At 37.4% G+C, this 22,797-nt stretch overlaps 1 protein-coding gene across 1 annotated transcript in view; it reads left to right on the top strand.

Moving 5' to 3' along the window:
• Positions 1-22,797, top strand: part of LOC306870126 (whirlin-like) — a gene marked incomplete at both ends in the record, with an annotated part of 61,459 nt that overhangs the window by 4,603 nt on the left and 34,059 nt on the right. Inside the window, 2 exons of the mRNA XM_079417207.1 lie at positions 17,565-17,783; positions 20,918-21,043. Coding sequence (XP_079273333.1) covers positions 17,565-17,783; positions 20,918-21,043 — 345 coding nt within the window. The remainder of the gene's footprint in view (positions 1-17,564; positions 17,784-20,917; positions 21,044-22,797) is intronic.

The following is a 22,797-nucleotide window of genomic DNA, read 5'->3' as shown; positions in this document are numbered from 1 at the left end:
TTCCAACTCCAGAAACGCATAACCTCGATGCCCAGACGTCTTCAAACTGTTTTGAAAAGAAGAGGAGATGCTACACCATGGTAAAACATGCCCCCGTCCCAACTCTTTTGAGACCTGTAGCAGGCATCATATTTGAAATGAGCTCATTTAGTGGATAAAAGTGTAAAATTTCTCAGTTTAAATATTTGCTATGTTCTCTGTGTTCTATTGTGAATAAAATATTGGCTCATGTGATTTGAAATTCTTTTTGTTTTCATTTATTAAAATTTAAAAAACGTCCCAACATTTCCAGAATTCGGGTTGTATAATCAAACAAAGCCATATCATGATTTTGGTTTTCAATTAATTGTGCAGCCCCATTAGCTTTTAAAAATAATGACGCATCGGTCTGCAATACAAATAATTGTCTGTTTTAGTTGCAAATGTGTGTATTCTTTGTGGTCAAAATATCCGTCCTTTCAAATGTAATAAGTAGCAACTGATTATTTTATGAACATAACTCTGGAAACAAAGCAGAATATACAGACAGTTACACTAGAAACTATTTTGTTTACGTGCCTAAAAAACGGTGTACTTTCTTGATGCCACAAACCTTGTAAGCTTGGTCAGATTCAGTCACCAGTTGTTCCTCCTCTCACTGTGACCAGTGACTAGTTCTTTATGTGCTAATTGTTCCATTGTTCTGACAAGACTAATCACACTATTCTACATGGTAAAATCCTTTTTATCTGAATTCCAGCAGTTCTTCCAATATCATCGTTCCACGTTAATTGCCGTAGTTCCTGTTTGCATGCTAAGCTAATAGGGGTGTTCAGAGCCACTCCTGTTGGGATTCCTGCTCTCATTTATTAATTGGATCCATTCTGCTTCCCATTAGGACCTGAATAATTCATAAAAGCGGTTAATTAAGCAGACAGTGTTTAAGCCAGCGAACACACTCAAAGCTGCCTCAACCATGAGCTTTGATTAGTTCTGACAGAGAGTTCGGCGTGTGATGAGGTGCGTCAATGGGTGGGTAACAATAAATCGAAGCGCCAGGGATTCGTTTATTTCATTTGATCGCTACGTGAATTGACTTTTCACATACTCCAATTTAGTATGATTACTTTTAGATGCAATAGAAGGGATCATTGCCTAGCGAAAACACACTCAAATCCTGTTCAGTCATCTAAATCTGCATAACTAAAGCTTTGCTCATTGGTTTTTAAAGTGATCTGCTGAATAACAGGGGATTTGACAAAGAAGTACAGCAGGCAAAGTCACATCGTCTGCTCTCTCTGTCGGAGTCTCACCCCTATTGACCTGCCAGTCTTAAGTAATTATTCTCAATGACAAATTGTGCCAGCAATGCAAATAATGGCGACGCAGCTGCTTGTACTCTCCTGTATTTCAAGTTTTATCTTGATCCCCTATATTTATCTCTTTCAGTAGAATTAGCATTAAGCACTGAGAGTTCCCTAGTCATGTGAATAGCTAATAACAACCCCCATCCCTTTCCCAGCACACAGAACATAAGCCCAAAACAGTGTGTACTCCACATCTGATGGCTCTGGAACAAACAGAGCTTAACGGCACCGTTATTTTCACCACCATGATGCACGTTGACCATTTTAGAATGTATAGAGGGAAAGTCAGCGATAATGCTGTAGGGAGAGAGTTTGTGGTTATGTAAGTGTCAGAATAATGAAAAGCCGATTTGTTTTCCGACCACTGAGGATCATCAAAGACAGAATGGGTCGGTGAAAGATAAGATGGTTCAATTTATCAAAGCAAGAGAGATGTTTTTTTTAATCATAGCTTGGAGCAAGAGAGGGAGAGTGAGCGATACTGAGAGGGGACGGGCAGAGGTTGATGGGAATGGAGTTTTACACAGTCCATCTGCCGCACTGTCATGGAGATTTTAAAAGGCCAAACGGATGCCGGAGGAACTGATAGATGTAGAGTCAATTAGAGACCTCTTTTTCCCTCAGTTTTAGCTGAGAGGCTTCTAGAAAGAGAATAGTGTAGACCCACCATGATGTTGCAAAGTGCTTTTCCTTCTTGACAAAAACTCACAACGGACCTACTGTAAATATGAATAAATAACTTCTTTCTAATGCAAGACCTTGTGTGAACATTAAATCTTGACAGTCTGATTATTCTACATTATTTACAAGCACAAGCTTGTTTTATGGTTCCACTGGAGAATGGGAAAGTTAAAGACGTTTCCAAATGTAATAAAATCCAACCTGCAAAAAAAGTGACCTTACTTAAATAGATGCTCAGGTTTTTGTTAAAAATCTGTCCAAATGTTGTCCAATGTGAGTCTTTTGAACATACAGTTTTAGAATGAACAATGTTTTCAAGTTGCCAGCATGCTTTGCTGCTTGAACTAATTATGTGGTAACTATTATTTAAAAAAAAAGATTATTGCTTTTCATTTTACTGGCTTAATTTATTCTGCTGTTGATGTTGTTGCTGTTAGTTAGCTGTTAACATGGTTCAGAGTTCATATTTTTACTGAATTAGCTATTGTTGATCTCACTGTTTTTGAGATTTGTGTGTAAAATTATATATGCATCTCATTGCAACTCTGGGATTTAATATATTTACCTATCAGCGTGATATGTTTGTCTTTAGTTTTAATAGGCAAATGCTTCAATTCTAAACTCTAGTTTTACAGTCAATGCTTAAATTAGCATTGCCTTATTTTTAGTTTGGTCAGTTTAGGTGTTTTCGATTTAAGTCGAACCTTTTTTACAGAGTTGATATCACACTGAGTATGCACTAGGGGAATTTAACTTGTTCTTTATAATTACCTTCTTGTAGAGCATGAACGTTTGTAGTTTGTGGTCATAGATTGCCTGTGCACACACCTCTGGCCTTACTGCTGGGTTTGAATGAACTAGTTGATCATTGATCTTTCTTTCTTTCATTCTTGTTTGCTGGCTTGTGTGCCCTGTCTCTTTTTCTGCCTCCTTTTATTGCTGGCGAATGACTACATCGCCCCCCGTCGCACTCTGCACTCATTTAGAATACAGATTCACTCTGTCTCATACCTTAAACCTTGTGCTTCATTATTCTGTCATGCAATTTTAAAAAGGTTTCGGCCAATCATTGGCAGATAGAAATGCATTTAATTTCTTAACAGATGATCAGTAATGATTTTGTCATGTAAATGATTGTGGCTTGGTATGAACTGATTTTTTAGATGAGTTAGACCACAAAATGCCAATAGTTTTTTTTTAAACTAGTGTTTACTGTAGAAAATAAGAGAGTTTTGATTGTGTTTAGTAATTTTAGTCACTGCATAATTCCCATACTACCATCGTATGGTAGTGTAAAATAGTATTAATGCAAAAGGAGGAGGTGTGTCCAAAAATTTGCCAGGTAGTGTAAATGTCGGTTATTTCATTAGTACTTTACAAAGTTGTGTAATTAAAACTGTGGGTGTTTTAGAATGGCTGACTGAGTTGTTGTGAAGTGAGAGGCATTAATCATCTTTAGCCTCACTAATGAGCTGTTTTGCTCTTTGTATAAAGCTTTACCTACCAGAACAATTTGAAATTCTGTGAAATGAAGCACTGCAACCAGCTACTGTTCAACCTCTCTCGAAAGACACTTACATTTCTTTCTATTTATGTTTGCTTCACTTTGATCTCCCTCTATTCAAGCCCCAAAACAGCAATTACCACAGTGAGGACAGCTGTTTTGTACTGATGAGTTGGTAAAGTTGTCTACTATTGTTGCTGCCTGCTGGCCTTGACAGATATTAGATCAATCTTGCAGCATGCAGACGTCCGATTCAAGGTATCAGAACATGTCTGATTGCTGCCCTTGGAAGTGACATTTACTCCATCTAAGTGCCTGGCTGTGCATGTGCTGCATTTACTGCACTGAATCATGTCAGTGAATCAACAGTGAAGCGTAGCTCTGTTTTTACTGAAATTGAATCGAAATGACTGAGTTTAAGACATGACGCTACAAGAGAGACCAAGAGTAATTGCAAATGGTAGACAAAGGTCATTCTCCATGCATATTGAAGGTGACAGCAAATTTATCTGCCCTTTTAGTTACCTTATTTTAGGGTACAACCCATCCAATTCCATATTCCTGTGCACAGTTTTGTAACCCATTTTTAAACCAATACTTCATAGAGAAAAAAAAATCTCAGGCTGAATGCTTTCATGTATTGCATTTTCTAAGTGGTGCATTTCACTGTTAAACTCTCTTACCGTTTTGGGGTTTTATCCAGTCTTGGGCCTGTCAGATTGCTTTCAAATGCTGAATGAAATGGTGAGGAAGAGCCTTCCTGAATTTATAGTGACTGACAGTTCTGTTAATACAAAACATTTGTAGCAGAGCTGTGTGGTCAAGTGTTATAGGCAGTGTGAATGTACAAAAAGTGAGAGACAGAGAAAGTTTGTGTTAGGCAGTGATTAAGTAGACTTACAGTGAATTAGAAGTGCTTCAGTAGATTTAGCAATTAAACATAAGTTAAACAGTCTTTTAATAATTTTCTAAGTAGCCTGTTGGCAACGCAATGTGTAAAAAGACTCTGAGAGCATGGATTTAAAGACTTCCTTCCTGTGCTAACCAAGGAGGTCTTACAATAATCTGAAGAAGAAAGAGAGAGCTATGCATAAGTATTTCCATTCGTCTCATTGGTGTCATGAGTCCGGGTCCTGCAGTTCTTCCTTTCACCACCAGAGGTCACCATCTCCTGTCCTCGCGGACTCCATTTCCCTAAACGCCACACACCTGTGACAAACCACACACACCTGTCAACTATTACACTCATTATTACACCCTCAGCTGTTCCCCATTGCCACAGACCATATATTCTCCTCTCTCTCACCACTCTGCCTGGTTGTATTAATTGTATTATTGTAGTGTTTGCTCTGGTCTGGGGATACATGCACTGTGTTGCCGTCTCATATCCCATTCCGTTACTGCTTTGTTTTTTGCCGTGTTGGCTTTTTTGTTTATATTAAATATACTTACCTGCACTTGGACCCAGGCTCTGTTTTTTCCACGGCGTTCCCGAAGCGGCCCGTGACAATTGGTAGATGTTTTTTTTTATTTTATTTTGTTGGAATATATTGCTACTTTTAAATAGCTGTCAATGGGGAAACATGTTTTTGCTAGCATAATAGTGTAGCTATGCCGTCTAGCAGCACGTTAAGTGAGTGATGCTAACTGGCTAATTTCTGACCACTGTTGTGTTGATTCTCATTCTTCAGAGAAGTTGATTGGACAAAAATGTGCGTGATGAGTCATGAATATGTTTTAGAATATATAGAAAATTTATTTAGAAAGTAATAATTCACTGTCAAAGTGTGTTTGTGACTGTATGTCCAGTATACACTTCATTGCTGAGTTTAGAGTGCGCGCTATGCTGAAAAATAATGAATCCTAAAGAAAAGCAGAGGAGAGTGATGAGCTTTTCATCAAGGGTATCTTTTTTTATTTGTTTTTTTTCTTCTATTATTCTTCTTATTTGGAGGCCATACCATTTTTCTTCAGTGCTGTTATGTGACCGTTTACTGAACACATCTAAAATCAAAATTTATACTGACGGTAATAGGTGCTATTGGTATTTTAATGGAGTGTGTGTCTTTTATTTGCTTGTCTTCACACTGCGTTGCCACAGTTAATGGAACAATAAACAAGCAAATTAAAATATTGGCAACCCAGGTGACTTAAATGCTCTGTGATCCTCAAATCTCTTCTTTTAAAGAATTAGAAGAGTTGGAAATAAACAAGTCTCTCTTGTTTTCAGACTTCACAGTAAATAAGTTGCTTTGTGTTATAAGCTCCTTTTGGGCACGTTTGCAACTTTTTGTATTTATCAGCAGCTGAAAATGAACATACTGTATGCAGTACACCTTCTCTGCAAACAGAGATAACGTGTTTATATTTATCTCACCTACCTTTTCTGCCTTCAAACTTTTCAAGTGAGATATTTTCATGCCTCCCTGGAGGCATACGTTCTTGACATTTTCCTTTCTGAATGGGTCATGAAATTTGAAAAGTCCTCTGCCCTTCCTTCCACACAATATGAGTCCTCCATCCAGATTTACAGAGAACAAGTAACATATGAATGCTTGACAAATGAGCTGAGGTACAGAAATTAAACTGAGAGGAAAGAATGAAAAGCATGAGCTTGATTTATCACAAGAGGCAGAATGTTTCAAGATTTGGTCTTTTATGGTAGGATTAGTGCTCTGATGTCCCTAAAGGTCTTTATGTAAGATATGTAGCATCATCAGCATGTTTTAGCGATAAACTAACCTGACAGAGGGAAGGCTGAGATGTTCCAAAAGTTTCTCATGTTAAAGATTGAAGGTTGTCTTCTCTTGACATTTTTTTTTTTTTTAAATGGTGTGCTTCAGACCTACTTTTTCTTTTTACTGTTTAATGGTGTTTCTAGGTCTGAAGTCTTCAGGGGGTATTGCACATATTGCGAAGCTTTAACAGGCTGTTCCGAAACTGTCCACAGATCCCTGTGGTTTAGGACCCTGAAACTGCGACAGAAAACATTGTTTAATTATTAATTCTCGTAAAACTGGATTACAGTGCTTTTTATGGTATCTCTTTACACTTCAACCTGAAAAGTCATCTACAAGATTCAAAGTGTTTCCTCTTTAACTGCAGTGTGTTCTGTAAAATGGGAAACCTGTACAATTGTGCTATATTAACAGTTAGTTGCTACTGTACAGTTAGCTATATTTGTAGATTCCATTAATTTGCAGTTGTGATGATTGATGTGCAAAAAGGAGACAGACTGAGAGCAGAATAAGCTCAGATAAAGCCCAGAGGACGGGCCACATCTGTAGTCAAATCTCTGAGTTATCATAATTTTTTGAAAATGTAATATCACAAATGAGATCTCTTCGACATTTCAATTATTTTTCCTAATTTAACTAGTACTTTTGTCTGCTTTTTCTCAGATTTTTCTCATGAGAGACAAACCCCAAAGTCTCACAAGTGTCTCTTATCACACAGATATCACATAGTCTGTGATCAATAGTAAGAGATTTAAATATGAACATTTCTTATTACATTCTTACAAAGATAAAAATGTTCTGAACTATCTTATCCACATTTTGTATTAATTATGTAGCTCTGTAGTCTTTTTTTAGGAACACCCATTGGAAGTACTGGACTTGTAATCTGCCATCTTTTACAGAACATTCTGAGCTGTAAATTACGTGTGACTAATGTGGCCTTCAAGTCAAGTGAAATATTGTAAGTTCTCAACACATCAATGCTCAAGCAAAGTCATATTGGAAAACTATTTAAACATTGCAGAAAGAGTGATCTCTAATGTATATGATATCAAATAATATATAATCTAAATAATGTCAGTGAGCAATCAACTCTGTAGTGAATTAATATGAATGATTTTGTTTTGAGTTATTCAAAAGATGTGATGTACAAAATACCTGATGTAAAGTTACATAACTCGTCTTTCATGGTTTGCTTCATGTTTCACAAAGGATAGAAATGAATCATTTTGAATTTGGATGTAGTAATTTTTGGGTTTAATGTTCACAATATACAGTAGCTATTCACTTGTTTTGATTAGGCTACTTTCGTGTTATCTTTACAAATTGGATGTGTGACATGCACCTAAGATTTGAGCTTTATTATGACAAGTTTCCCTGCTGTACATAAAGGCAGCATAATAACTCTGAAGCTAGTTGTAAAAATGACATCACTTCAATAATGATTGGCTGATGGGGCACAAGACATGCATAGTCCCTTCAAACCCTTCAATAGTGACTGTCCTGAACAGTGAATAAAATTTGGCGGACTGAAAAAAACATCAATGCAATTTGTGTGCATTGATATGCATTACAACCAAATTGCAGAAATGTTGGGACATTTTTTAAATTTGAATAAAATAAAAACTAAAATAACTTCAATTCACATGAGCCAATATTTTATTCACAATAGTACATAGATAATACAACAAATGTTTAAACTGAGAAATTTTACAATTTTATGCACAAAATGAGCTCATTTCAAATTTGATGCCTGCTACAGGTCTCAAAAGAGTTGGGACGGGGGCATGTTTACCATGATGTAGCATCTCCTCTTCTTTTCAAAACAGTTTAAAGACGTCTGGGTATTAAGCTTATGAGTTTCTGGAGTTTCGGAGTTAGAATTTGGTCCCATTCTTGTCTGATATAGGTTTCCAGCTGCTGAAGAGTTCGTGGTCAGTGTTGGGAGTAACGCGTTACAAAAGTAATGCATTACAGTAACGGATTACTTTTTTGCTGTAACGCAGTAGTGTAAGGCATTACTAATCAATTTTCAGTAATATTTTACTCGGTACATGTTCAGTAACGCTTGCGTTACAATACACTTTGAGCCCAAATTTTTATTTGTATTTTTTAAATTAATGTCCCTAGGGCCGGGCTTCGGGCCAATATTCACATCATAATTCAGATGCGGGCCAGTCCTCAGGCCTGTTTTAGGCTTCTCCTTATCTTTATATTTAGACATCCATCAATTATTGATGAAAAAATAATTGCCGCGCTGGTGGAAAGAACATGAGTCCGTGCTGCCGCGACTGTCAAGAGTGGCTCGACGGTATTTAGTGTCCCACAGCAGCAGCGAGCCGTCAGCACAGCTGAAGAGTTCTGCATTCAAATGCACACAATAAAGCAAAAGCCCCAGCAAAAGTAATTACCATGAATGTGTTCGGGGGAAATAGTAAAGATTCGCCATCTCCTCGTTAGACGTGCCTTTAGAGAGAAGTGCATCTTCACGGATAACGATTATATTAAAGAGTTTTTGTTTTCGGTTTTATTTATTTCGTTAAGTAGTAATTTAAAGCTTTCTATAGATATATCATGTCTGTGAGGCATGTATTCGCTGACTTTGTTCATTTTTGTGAAGTGCTCATGTTCAAGATAAAAGCACAACGTTTTGTTGTCATTGTGAGTGCACACAAATAAAAGTAGACCCTTTACAGTTAGGAATGATGTATTACTCTTACCTTTATGAGCAAAAATTACGGCGTAAGTTGTTTCCATTGAAAAAAAATTGCAATTGGTGCCTCCATGTGTTGCGCTTTAGCTTCCACTCTCTGCACAAACTACTGGATGCAGCGCACATTTATCTAGGTTTAACGTTTAAACATTGTTATATGCTTGAACTGTTTTAGTTTATCTATAGATTTTATTTTAGGCAAGTCATGATGATTTGGGAAGGCTTAATTGATCAAGCATAAGCTATGATCAGCCTGCCAGTCTGCCGCTGGCTGCTTGGTCGTTACTTTAAGAAAGAAAAAACTCATTTAATGAACAAAAAATGCTACAAACATTTTTTTCTAAATGAACTTAATAAAAAGCCGGAACGAAATATAAACACTTTGCCATTAGAGCAGGGCTCTAGTACATTTTGTCATTTTAGAATGTTAATTTCTACTTCTGTAGATATTTTGGTGAAAGTAACTCAAAAGTAATACAGGAGTCATGTAACGCATTACAATTCTGAGACAGTAATATTGTAAGGTAAGTAATTACTTTTAAATAACATTAACAAGTAATCTGTAATGTATTACAGTTTGGAAGTAACTTGCACAACACTGTTCGTGGTCATCTTTGATGTATTTTTTGTTTAATGATGCACCAAATGTTCTCTATAGGTGAAAGATCTGGACTGCAGGCAGGCCAATTTATCACCCGGACTCTTCTACTTCGAAACCATGCTGTTGTAATAGCTGCAGTATGTGGTTTTGCATTGTCCTGCTGAAATACTCGTCGTCTGGAGGGGAGCAATGTTGCTCTAAAACCTTTATATACCTTTCAGCATTCATAGTACCTTCCAAAACATGCAAGCTGCCCATACCGTATACACTTATGCACCCCCCTACCATCAGAGATGCTGGCTTTTGAACTGAACACTGATGACACACTGGAACGTCTCCCTCCTCTTTAGCCCGGAGGACATGGCGTCCGTGATTTCCAACAAGAATATCAAATTTGGACTTTAGTTGGCATCTGCTGATGGCACGGCGGATTGTGTTTACCGACAGTGGTTTCTGGAAGTATTCCTGGGCCCATTTAGTAATGTCAGTTGCAGAATCATGCCGATGAGTGATACAGTGTCATCTTAGGGCCCGAAGACCACGGGCATCCAACATAGGTCTTCAGCCTTGTCCCTTACGCACAGAGATTTCTCCAGTTTCTCTGAATCTTTTGATGATGTTATGCACTGTAGATGATAAGATTTGCAAAGCCTTTGCAATCTGATGTTGAAGAATGTTGTTTTTAAAGTATTCCACATTTTTTTTACGCACTCTTTCATTCTTTCTTTTATAGCTAATCATGTTACAGACCTGATGTCAATTAACTTAATTAATTGGTAGATGTTCTCCCTGCTGAATCTTTTCAAAATTTCTTGCTTTTTCAGCCTTTGTTGCCCCTGTACCAACTTTTTTGAAACCTGTAGCAGGCATCAAATTTGAAATGAGCTAATTTAGTGGATAAAAGTGTAACATTTCTCTGTTAAAACATTTATGTTCTCTGTGTTCTATTGTGAATAAAAGATTTGAAAGTCTTTTAGTTTTCATTTTATTCAAATTTAAAAAAACGTCCCAACATTTCCGGAATTCGTGCTGTATATACTTACAATTGCAAATTTTGTTTCATCAGAATAAACAGTAAATTGTAAATGGACATCAATTAAAAAAGATACCTTTTAGCTCCATAATGGTGCAGTTACAGCATATGCCAGCAGGGGCAAACATGCTATGCTAAACCTTGACCCTTTTGGTTGTAACCTTTCCACCATTTTAATTTTAAAATCCTTTTACTGTCAGCTTTCAGTGTTTGTGACTGTGGTGGCAGATTTGCATTGCTTAGAATGAGTAAGCAGACCCGTCCGTGTTAAAGGCTGTGAGGTCATTGTTTAGTCATCGCCAACTCTGTCACCACTCATTATATCCAGGTCAGCACAGGTCTCAGTTGGTGTCTGGTCGGGTAGGAGCGGGGAATAGGATTATTACATGTTCTTATCGGAAGAGGGCTACGTCTGCTGAGGCTCAGCACAGAAATGTCAGGTATGTCCTTTGCCTCTGTGATGAAGAGACACTGACTTATGGTTTATTCACTAAAGCTTTGTCAGATGCCCTCATTTTCACTCTCACTCTCTCTCCTATCTGCCTATGTCTCCGTCTTTCTTGTGTTTTGAATGTCTTTTTCTTGCTGAAGCTTGAAGAATTAGTTTAAATAGGTGTTTTTGTTCTGGAAGGCTGTGAATGCATCCCTTTAAGACAAATCATGGACATGGCCATTTTGGTAATGCCACCAGGTATTTTCAAGCAGTTCCTACCTGCTTGAATGGTGAATGGTGATTTTATTTTTTTTGTATGTGTGTTTTTAAAAGGTGTCTGTTATGCTTCCCTAGTAAAATGTAACATATTTCAAATTAATTTATTTCATACTATGCATAGTTCAAATCTAATATATTTACTGACATAAAAATTATAATCAAACTTTATTTGGAGTACTAACTGTGCACAATGCACGCTTCTTAACATTAAGCCAAAAATGCGTTTTAATGTCATTGATGAGGATTGTATGATTTTTTTTATAATATTGGTCTTTAAATGCAAGATATTATATTATATTTAGGTATACTTTGAAATAGTTCCACTTTAGTGCAATCAAATATATTCAGTATATCTTTAGTTGGACTTCAGCACTACTTCTGCGCAATAAGTTGCATTAATTAGCAATATTTTCAGTATTTCTCAGAGCTCGGGTTTCAAGTATAATTCGTTCGAAGTAATGGTGCTTCATATAACGTTATCCAAAGAAACAAGTATTAATGATAAATCCCCTGCGATGTTTGTACTGGCTACTGTATACAGGCCACCAGGGCACCATACAGACTTTATTAAAGAATTTGCTGATTTTCTATCTGAGGTAGTGCTGGCTGCAGATAAAGTCCTAATTGCTGGTGATTTTAATATCCATGTTGATAATGAAAGAGATTCGTTGGGATCAGCATTTATAGACATTCTAAACTCCATTGGTGTTAAACAACACGTTTCAGGACCTACTCATTGTCGAAATCATACTCTAGATTTAATACTATCATATGGAATTGATGTCAGTGGCGTTGAAATATTGCAGCAGAGCGATGATATCTCAGATCATTATCTAGTTTCGTGTATATTCCATATAGCTAAAGCTGTAAAGCCAACTCCTTGTTACAAATATGGTAGAACCATCACTTCTACCACAAAAGACTTCTTTATAAATAATTTTCCTTATTTATCTCAATTCCTCAGCATATCCAATAGCTCAGAACAAGATTCAAGATTTTTTATTCGTCACATACACAATTATACAAAGTATAACCAGCAGTGAAATGTAAGAGGTTGTCCTGGCAGCGGTGGGAACAACTTGATGATGTAACACAAACTATTGACTCTCACTTTTCTAGCACTTTAGATACGGTTGCTCCTTTATGCTTAAGGAAGATTAAGGAAAAGAGTCCAACACCGTGGTATATTAAGCACACTCGGGCCCTAAAGAGAGCAGCCCGGAAAATGGAGCGCAGCTGGAGAAAAACAAAATTCGAGGTATTTCGTATTGCTTGGCGGGAAAGTACTCTATCCTACAGAAAAGCATTAAAAACTGCTAGATCTGCTTACTTTACATCTCTTTTAGAAGAAAACAAACACAACCCCAAGTATTTATTTAATACAGTGGATAAATTAACAAAAAATATAACATCAGCAGGTGCAGACATTACCCAGCAGCACAGTAGTAATGACTTTATGAAATACTTTACTTCCAAGATCGAAACTATTAGAGATAAAATTGTAACCATGCAGCTGTCAGCCACAGTATCGCATCAGATAGTGCACTATAGATCCCCTGAGGAACAATTCCACTCATTATCTTCTATTGGAAATTAAGAATTGTATAAACTTGTTAAATCATCTAAACCAACAACCTGTATTTTAGACCCTGTTCCATCTAAGCTCCTAAAAGAAGTGCTTCCAGAAGTAATAGATCCTCTTCTGAATATAATTAACTCATCATTGTCATTAGGATATGTCCCAAAAACCTTCAAACTGGCTGTTATTAAGCCTCTCATTAAAAAAACACAACTTGACCCCAAAGAATGAATTAATTACAGACCGATCTCGAATCTCCCTTTTCTGTCAAAGATATTAGAAAAGGTAGTATCATCACAACTATGTTCCTTCTTAGAGAAAAATGATATATGTGAGGATTTCCAGTCAGGTTTAAGACCATATCATAGTACTGAGCAACCTGCTTTAATCATCTATTCGTGGTTGTATCTCTCTATTAGTGCTACTGGATCTTAGTGCCACGTTATATGAACAGTAGCCACTGATTCTTTTGTCACTGATTTAATATGAACAGTAGCCACTGATTCTTTTGTCACTGATTTAATATGAACACTAGCCACTGATTCTCCTTGGAGAAGCTCGCTGACACTTACTTCAAATGATCAAGACAAAGACGAAGCACTACAAAGATCATGAGTAAGGACAATTAACAAAACTCTGGCCATTTGATAATACCTAGAATATCAAAATCAACTGCGGGCGGGAGATTGTTTTCCTATTTAGCGCCCAAACTCTGGAACAATCTACCTAACACTGTTTGGGAAGCAGACACACTCTGTCAGTTTAAATCTAGATTAAAGATCCATCTCTTTAACCTGGCTTACACATAATACTCTATCGCGTTTCTATAATTCAAATCCGTTAAAGGATTATTAGGCTGCATTAATTAGGTCAACCGGAACCAGGAACACTTCCCAAAACACCTGATGTACTTGTTACATTGTTAGAAGAATGGCATCTACGCTAATATTAGTCTGTTTCTTTCTTATTTCAAGGTCACCGTAGCCACCCAGATCCAGACTGTATCCAGATCAGATTGTGGATCAGCACCTAGAGATGACCTCTACAGCCAGGACACCTAGATGAGCCCCAGAGGCTGATCCCCAGTGAAGACCCTGTGTCCAAGACGGCCACCGGGACAAGACCACAGGAACCAGATGAGTCCTTTGCACAATCTGCTTTAGCCTAGATTTAAACTGCTGATTTTGCTGGCCAGTGGAGAATGACACTTTCGACAAACTATTTCCCCGTCTAAATACTGTAAAGCTGATGTAAAGCTGCTTTGACACAATTTGCATGGTTAAAAGCGCTATACAAATAATATTGAATTAATCAGATTTTAAGTATACCAGTTTAGTTTACTAAAAGTACAATTTCAGGGAATTTTTATTAAGTAAATACATCCTTTATTTTCTATTTCAAATATATTTGAGTAGTAAGTCTCTTCTCCTCATAATGCCTCTAGTAAGGTTAACTAGTTCGATGTTTGAGGTTTGATGAAATGATGAATCTCTTTGACATGTGAAAAGCCTGTTATTATAGAAAATACATTTTGAACCCTCTTACTCTTTCTCAAGATAGAATAACGTGACTCATCCGCTGTACATCCACACAGCACTGAGTCTCTCTCCTATTCCGTCTCTCTTACTGAATGGCTATAAACTCCCCACATACTGTCTGTTATGTAAGAGATCTGCTCAGTAGCTCTGCTAGCTGTCCGTGCTGTTGTTTTTGCACACACTGAGGTGTTGTTATGTAGCTGACCACATTTGGTCAAGTGCTCCATTCAGAGGCTGCAGATAAAACGCTCCACGCGGTTTCACAGGTTTGGTGCTTGTATTTTTAGCCCCCTGCCTACCTTTGCACAAAAGTGTTTGTGAGTGCAGTTTTAAACCAGGACACACATGCCATTGTTCATAATTCATGCTGCAACAGCAGCAGCACCACCACCAGAAAAAGCAACACCGAATGTGTTGTTCTGCTCCAATTAAACATTTATGTTAATCTATGTAGATCCATGTAAATGGCCAACATGGGTGCTTCTCTGTGAGCGAGCCAGAGGGATTTCATTCACTTGCGTGGCTCTGTCTGCTCATACATTTATGCCAGTGAATACTTTTGATCTTGATTGAGAAGCTTTCGGAAGATCAACATGTCAAGTCAAGTCAATATTATTTGTATAGCGCTTTTAACAATGCAAATTGTGTCAAAGCAGCTTTACATCGGCTTGATATAAAGCTGGGTGGATTTATATCAGCTTTACAGTATTTAGGCGGGGAAATAGTTTGTCAAAATGGTGTCATTCTCCACTGGCCAGACAAAATCAGCAGTTTAAATCTAGGCTAAAGCAGAATCAGATTGTGCAAAGGACTCATCTGGTTCCTGTGGTCTTGTCCCGATGGCCGTCTTGGACACAGGGTCTTCACTGGCGATCAGTCTCTGGGGCTCATCTAGGTGTCCTGGCTGTAGAGGTCATCTCTAGGTTCTGATCCACCATCTGATCTGGATACAGTCTGGATCTGAGTGGCTACGGTGACCTCGGAATAAGAAAGAAACTAATATTAGCATAGATGCCATTCTTCTAACAATGTAACAAGTACATCGGGTGTTTTGGGAAGTGTTCCCAGTTCCGGTTGACCTAATTAATGCAGCCTAACAATCTTTTAATGGATTTGTATAGAAAAGCGATTGTGTATTATGTGTAAAACAGGTTAAAGAGATGGGTCTTTAATCTAGATTTAAACTGACAGAGTGTGTCTGCTTCCCGAACAGTGTTAGGTAGATTGTTCCAGAGTTTGGGTGCTAAATAGGAAAACGATCTCCCGCCCACAGTTGATTTTGATATTCTAGGTATTATAATATGGCCAGAGTTTTGTTAATTATCCTTACTCATGATCTTTGTAGTGCTTCGTCTTTGTCTTGATCATTTGAAGTAAGTGTCAGCGAGCTTCTCCAAGGAGAATCAGTGGCTACTGTTCATATTCTCTCTGTAGCACTGACTCCGGAAACCCCGTCTTTCTATACCCGTCTTTCTCTTTATTCTTTTTCTTCCTGTCCTCCTCTGCCTGCTTTGAGGAAGCTCAAACACAAAGTTGCAAATACTGTTGGAAATAATTCTAAGTGATTTTATCCAACCTTTCCAAGGGACTTCAAAATCTGGTGTCTGTCTGAACCTGTCTGTATCCGCAGTCGCACTGAAAAAACAACTCCCAATCCCACTGAGACGTCCAGCTCTGTCCCTTTAAAGCATATTAAATGTCAGAGATGGATGTCTGTGGACATTTCTAGATATGAGAGCAGTACAGGGAGGTGGTGGGTCTGATTTACATGACTTGAGACAATCCACAAGAGACCTGCGCTAGAGTCAGTAAGATCTTTTATTGGACTTGTTTGGCTCTTGCAGGCCATGAACGCAGAAACACTTCTACAGTAGGTCAAATCACTGTGCAGTCTTGAGGAGGAGAAAATGACAGCTGAGATAAATACATCGTCATATACATCATCATAAATACATTTATTTAGCCATTAGCCCCCACCCGCCCCGTATATATATATACGGGACGGGTGGGGGCTAATGGCTTACTTTGCAGTGTTGGAAATATTTCTGTTTTAAACCATGAAGGCGAGCCAGTGAATTTCATGTAAGCAATGTGCAAACTTTGCACAAGAGTTATGCCAGTGAACGTCTTAATCTCAGTTAATTCACTATGCAGAAAGTGAAAGTAAAAACGGATTGATGGAGTGATGACGGAGCTTTCGGCATCTGATGCCGCTTATTCTCTCAGAGACAGCGAGAGACGAATCAACATATGCTGATAACAGTATATAGCTAACTGTTTTAATTTAGTGCCTTAATATTTCTCTTCAAGCACCGACTTTCAAAAACAACCTGTTTAACACAAACTATGTTCTTCTCATGTTTTTGAAAGTCAGTGCTTGAAATAGGCTAAATAAAGCATTATTTAATGGATTTTTATTGATGACTGTAGTGTTAATATTTGAATTGTAGGCCTATAATTAATTGAATAATATACCTGTTTTAAAAGACCTTTTTTACGTTGAGGAGTAAATAGCCTCTTTTGCAGCGCGATAGTTATGTGGTAGGCTAATATTGCAGGGCAAATTAATTGTAATTTTAAATTAATAATAAAAGTAACTTCGTAATAAAAATAAGCCTAATAAAAATAAGAATGTAATAGGCCTACATTAATTGGAAATGCCAAATCCTCTTAATATTGCCAATAATTGATGTTTTTGACAATATCTCTGGCTATCGTCGATACAAGATCATCGTCTTTCGACGCACCCCAGCAAGGGGAGGTTATCACTGGGCAGACAGCACGTTGCCTGTTACGTCGTTTGGGCTGTCTTGTTGAGCACAGTGGCACTGAAAACATTATATTTCCCACACTTTAAGCTCTTTTATTTTCCAAATATAATAGGATTAGTCCAACGAATCGTTCGGTTTGTAATGCGTAACGAACCGAAAGGCTCGTAACGAACAATACGAATACGTATATCGTTACACCCGTAATATATATATATATAATTCCATTTTTTTGTTTTGGTTTAGGTTTCAATAATTTTAGTTATTAGTTTAGTGATTAGTTCAGTTAGTTGCCAAAGCAACCTTTATCATCTCCTTTCTTGTCCTCATCCATATTTTTTCCCTTCACAGGTATTGAAAGGCTCTAAGAAGCTCTCAATGTCAGTCTGTTCTATGGGACGGATCCCAGGTGGTTACGTGACCAATCACGTGTACACATGGGTGGACCCTCAGGGCCGCAGTGTTTCCCCACCACCAGACTTGGTGGAGCAGCATGGCTTAGGAGGAAGACACTCGGACATCCAGCAACATGGTCACACGCACAATCGGCACGAGGGTGCTGAGAAGAAGGTGAGGGTAAACGGGCACTCATGTTGACCGATTGAGTGGAACGTACTGTAAGCTATTTAAAATTCAGGGTGATGTTGTAAAGTGCTAAGCATCTGTGCTTTTTCCCTCTACGTGTTGTGTCACTCAATTTATTCATATTTAAAATGACAGCTCTAACGAGTGTAGAAATTATTTTAATGCCTCAGTGATTCCTTTCTGCTTACTGCAAACCAGCTCTGCTGGGGTTTTTTCTCTGTAGGTGCATTAACACACACACACACACACAAACACATATTCATCAACTTTCCCCACTATGCCCTCTCACACCTTCATCCCATATTCTGCCTCTTCAGCTAAAAACACCCAAAGGACAGCAGTCACCAATCACAACACTGTTGACAAGGTCTGAAAAGCCCTAAACACTTGCCACTAAATGTACTAAATACAACATCTATCAGTGACTCACAAATTTAAAAATGCATCATCAGAGGTTTATATTGCATATCTAAATGTTCCTTTCCATATGGAAGAGTTTTTTGGCCATGTGGCATCACACTCACTGCACTGAGCCAGAAAAGAGAAAATAAGTAAAAAAATATATATAACCAAAAAAGTGGAGAAAAATCACAGCTAATTCAAAACAGCTAAATAATCATATTGTTATATATTTTATTTATATTTAATAATAATATTAAATAATAATATTTGTAAAACAAATAATGCAAAATAAGTTTGACTTAATTGACTTTCAACTGACAGATTCAGACCTTATTTTTTTGGGATAGTTTACCCCCACATTTTGTCATCATTTACTCACTCTCATGTTGTTCCAAACCTGCAGGACTTTCTTTCTTATGTTGAACATAAAAAGGTATTTTGAAGAACGCTGGTAATCAAACAGTGGATGGTCCCCATTGACTTCTATGGTATTTCTTTCCCTACCATGGAAGTCAAAGGTGACACCAACTGTGTCAAAATTCTTCAAAATTTCTTCTTTTGTATTCAACATAAGAAAGAAACTTAAACAGGTTTGGAGCGACATGGTTGAGTAAATGATCGTTTTTGGGTGAGCCATTCCCTCAACTGCCTATAAAACCTATAATGCCATAAACTCAAACACAGAGATTTTAACTCATAATAACTGTCTAAACTTCAGACAATGGTTAATTCAAAAACAAAAACTTGTTTGTTTCTTCAGATTTGATTATGGATGACTCAAGGTAGCCCTAATTACAAGCACTGACAGTGATCCATTTGTTTTGAATGGAGGCAGTGGAGCATGTTAGCTGCAGAGATTCTTTAGCAGGGGTCTGTGCTGTTTTGGCTCGGATGTGGGGCTGCTGAAAAAGTATTTCAGGCACGCTTTGGGCCCAGCTCACCTGAAATGCTCTCTATGTCAATGTGATTGATATGACCCATCTGAACAATCATCTGAGTTCAGATGAACTAGCCAGATCCATATTACCCATTTATCACACTACGTGTAATGCATAAGGAATGAATAAGGATGTTTGTGTACTGAATTGTGTGTACATTTATGTACATTTGTGTTTAATAATATTGGTATTTTAGTGCTGTCTGCAGAGCTGACATTTAAGGTCATGCGACACTTTGAATTATTTGTAGATCCTGCCAATAAGCAGTACATTACATCAGTGTAACCAATCAGACAAAACTATTGTGAAATGTGCATGACTCTGTAAAGAGGTCAGAAAGTGGCTGCCTCATTACGCTACAAACAGAAACAGAATGTACCTTCATAGTTAGTCTGAATAATGCTGAGGAGAATCATATCTGAATGAGAACTAATGAAACATAATCACATCAAACCCACAGTCAAGCCCATAGAGAGGTGATAAACAGCTTTAATTGATTTGTTGGTAAATATTCATCAGGGTTTAGATGCCGCAGTGGTTGGTTGTGCTGCTTTCCAGACTTATTGGACAATCTTATTGGTATTTCAGTCAGGTCGAACATCACTAGAATCCTGATGGGTGGGTGAGTCAATTTATAGTCACCTCCTCTTCATTGTCTCAGCATTTTCCTTTAGTAATGGGGCGTCCATAACTGATGAGCGAAATGAAGTGTGCAACCACAGTCTCAACTAGGGGGTCAATATCTCACCCGCTAACCAATAATCCACTATGTCATACATGTTCTATTAAAGTACTGCTTCTTTGAAGCTGTGCCTGTAAAATGTGCATCAGTGTTTCTATATTTAGTATGTACTGTAAATGATTTCAGTATACAGTCATTGTAAGGAGAGTTTGTTCAATCCACTTATGTCCCAGGTTTAAACTTTTTTTTTTTACATTGTATGAAGGTCACATTAAACTACCATAACTTAGAACTTGTTAAATTATGCAAAATATGTACAAAATATTATTTAATTCCATCTATTTATTAAAGTGCCAGCTATAAAATTACCCACAGCAAGATAAAAAAAAAAGTTGGCTATATTATTCCATAAATTTCCCCCCCAAAAAATGCTGTTAAACACAATGCCCCATAAATTACATTTATTTATTTACTTATTTATGTACTTGTTATTTGAGAAGATAATGAAAATATTAACAATTTTCTAGACATACCTCTATATTCACTAGTGGACATTGTTAGTGAAACTAAATATACTGTATAAGTAACATTGTGAAAAGAGTTTACAAGACTCTTTCACAGAGGAGAAAGTGTCTAAAGTTTATGAAACTAATAAATGTGTCCAATTACAAGAGATCACAGATGGAAAAACAGACAGCATAAATTAAACATTTGTTAATGCAGCCATATTCTAGTGGCAATGAAAGTGTGCAAAGCTGAGTTTGGAATCTAAGATGAATCTAGAAATATGTAGCTGTGATTTATGCATTGAATTCAACAAAAACTCCACCATTATCGGCAGGTTTTGATACACTTGTGGCAGACGTCACAGCTGTTTTTCATCTAATTTGTATAAAGCTGAACTTTTTGACACTTTCAATCCTTTCTTAGCTATCAATCCCAAAGTTTCCCCTGGGAGCCTATTGCTCAGCTGGGGAATTAATTGGACGTGTACTGTTAGATTGCTTTAGGAGTTGCACTGTTGTGAAGACTTGTTAGTGAATACATAAGCAAGTGAGATGAGCATGATAATATACAAATGTGTGTTCTCTCCCCAGGTCAATATCTCACTGGATGATGGGCGATCTCTGGGTTTGATGATCCGTGGAGGTGCTGAGTATGCTCTGGGCATTTATATCACCGGAGTGGACCAAGGGTCTGCTGCAGAGTACAGCGGACTAAAGGTAAACTATTTTGAGTCACAATTTGAGAACTTAATTTGACAAATATTTGACAATTTGAGAGCCTTCTATGACTTTAATACAATTATTTGTGCCTCGATTCGGACGTGAGCTGATTGCTTGAGACAAGTCCTTATTTCAGTCTAAATCTTTTATGGATGGAGCAGTGTGCAGTAATTTGTTAATAAGGTTGCTAGAAGTCATCAGTCAATCAGTGATTCATCAATAATAATGTCTTTGAAAACAGCTCATTCACTGGGTGCAAAATTTACATGCCATCTGACAGGAAAGTTAATCATGTTTGAAACTACAAGTCATTGTGTTTTGACTGGAAGTATTCATCATCTGTTCGCTTAAAACAAACACAAATAGTTTCAGACATGTTGACATCTGATTGTATTTTTTTGAAAAGCCACAAGTGGCCAAAAGTGTTGCTGGGGTTTGGCATGACTGAATTTAGTGTGTCTAATTAAATTTGCGGTGTGAGTATATTGGTTGAGGTGGCCTCTGCCAAACGGGAAGATGTAGAAACAAAGCGACACTAAATCCAAAGCTGGCCTCATAAAAGATTGAGTGAGCTCTTAACATTTTGGCATCAATCCATGGACAAAAAGATGAAAGATGTTTCCTCTTTCTCCATTCAGCTGGAGAATGGGCCGGGTAGGCTTTTTGGAAAATATCACAAGCCTGAATCTTCATCATAGCAAAAGTCTGCTTTAATCTGTTGAGATTAATTGTTTTGTTCAAAATTATCAACTCTTTGTGTATTTATTTTGTTTATTTTACATGATATTACCAGTCTTCTTCCTCAGTCTCTGTCTCTCTTTGTAACTTTATGTGCTTGAGGTATTCAATGATTGGGCTTCAGCAACCTCTGCCCCACCAGAGACAGATAAATATTTTACGTCACCTTTTTGGTAATGCAGCTCCGTGCTTCTGCATGTCCACAACCATTCATTTGTATTCTCGCTGCTTTGCTGCATGGCAAAAATATGAACATAAGGGTTGATTTGTAATCGTCTCATGCCAGGGCTTGTGTTTACTTGTGCTAGTGATAAAAAGTCAGGCATTTCGTATCAAAAATTGGCAGGATAGTGAGACAACACAACATTGAGACGGTTTTGTTGAACGTATTCTGGATTAGGATGGCAGTGTTAGAAGATCTGATGTATCTGCACTGAAATGACAAGAATCACTCATCTGAACGCAGAAACGTATAGATTTTGGAAAGGGGGGACAGATGGTTATATCTATAGACCAACAGAATCAAGGTTTGGTTGGGTAGCATGGCTGTTTGGTGTTAGTTGCAGCTCTGGTGGTAGATACTGCAGCTACACCATTTGGCTGCAGACAGCATCTTTCTCCATTAATAGCCATTCAACAATTACATATACTCTGATATTTCAGAATCAGAATCAGAATGAGCTTTATTGGCCAAGTATGTTTACACATACAAGGAATTTGTTATAGTGACAGAAGCTCCACAGTGCAACAGAAAGACAGTAACAGGACAGGACACAGGTAATGAAACAAAATAACAGGAAATAGCCAATAACCAATGTACAAAGCAGCAAAAAAAATACACAATATATAATATATAATATAGGCGACTATGTATGTACAGGTCAAGTATGTGCAAATTAGAAATGAGAAAATAAAAATAAAATAAGTGAGTGTGGTGAATGGATAATGTATTAGTTGTGTGTTCTACGTTTATTATTTATTGAGTGTTCATGAGATGTATTGACTGAGGGAAG

This window comes from Barbus barbus, assembly GCF_936440315.1.
Source record: "Barbus barbus genome assembly, chromosome: 5".
Taxonomy (NCBI): domain Eukaryota; kingdom Metazoa; phylum Chordata; class Actinopteri; order Cypriniformes; family Cyprinidae; genus Barbus; species Barbus barbus.
The sequence above is the reverse complement of the archived record's forward strand: the minus strand, read 5'-3'. Positions and strand labels throughout refer to the sequence as shown.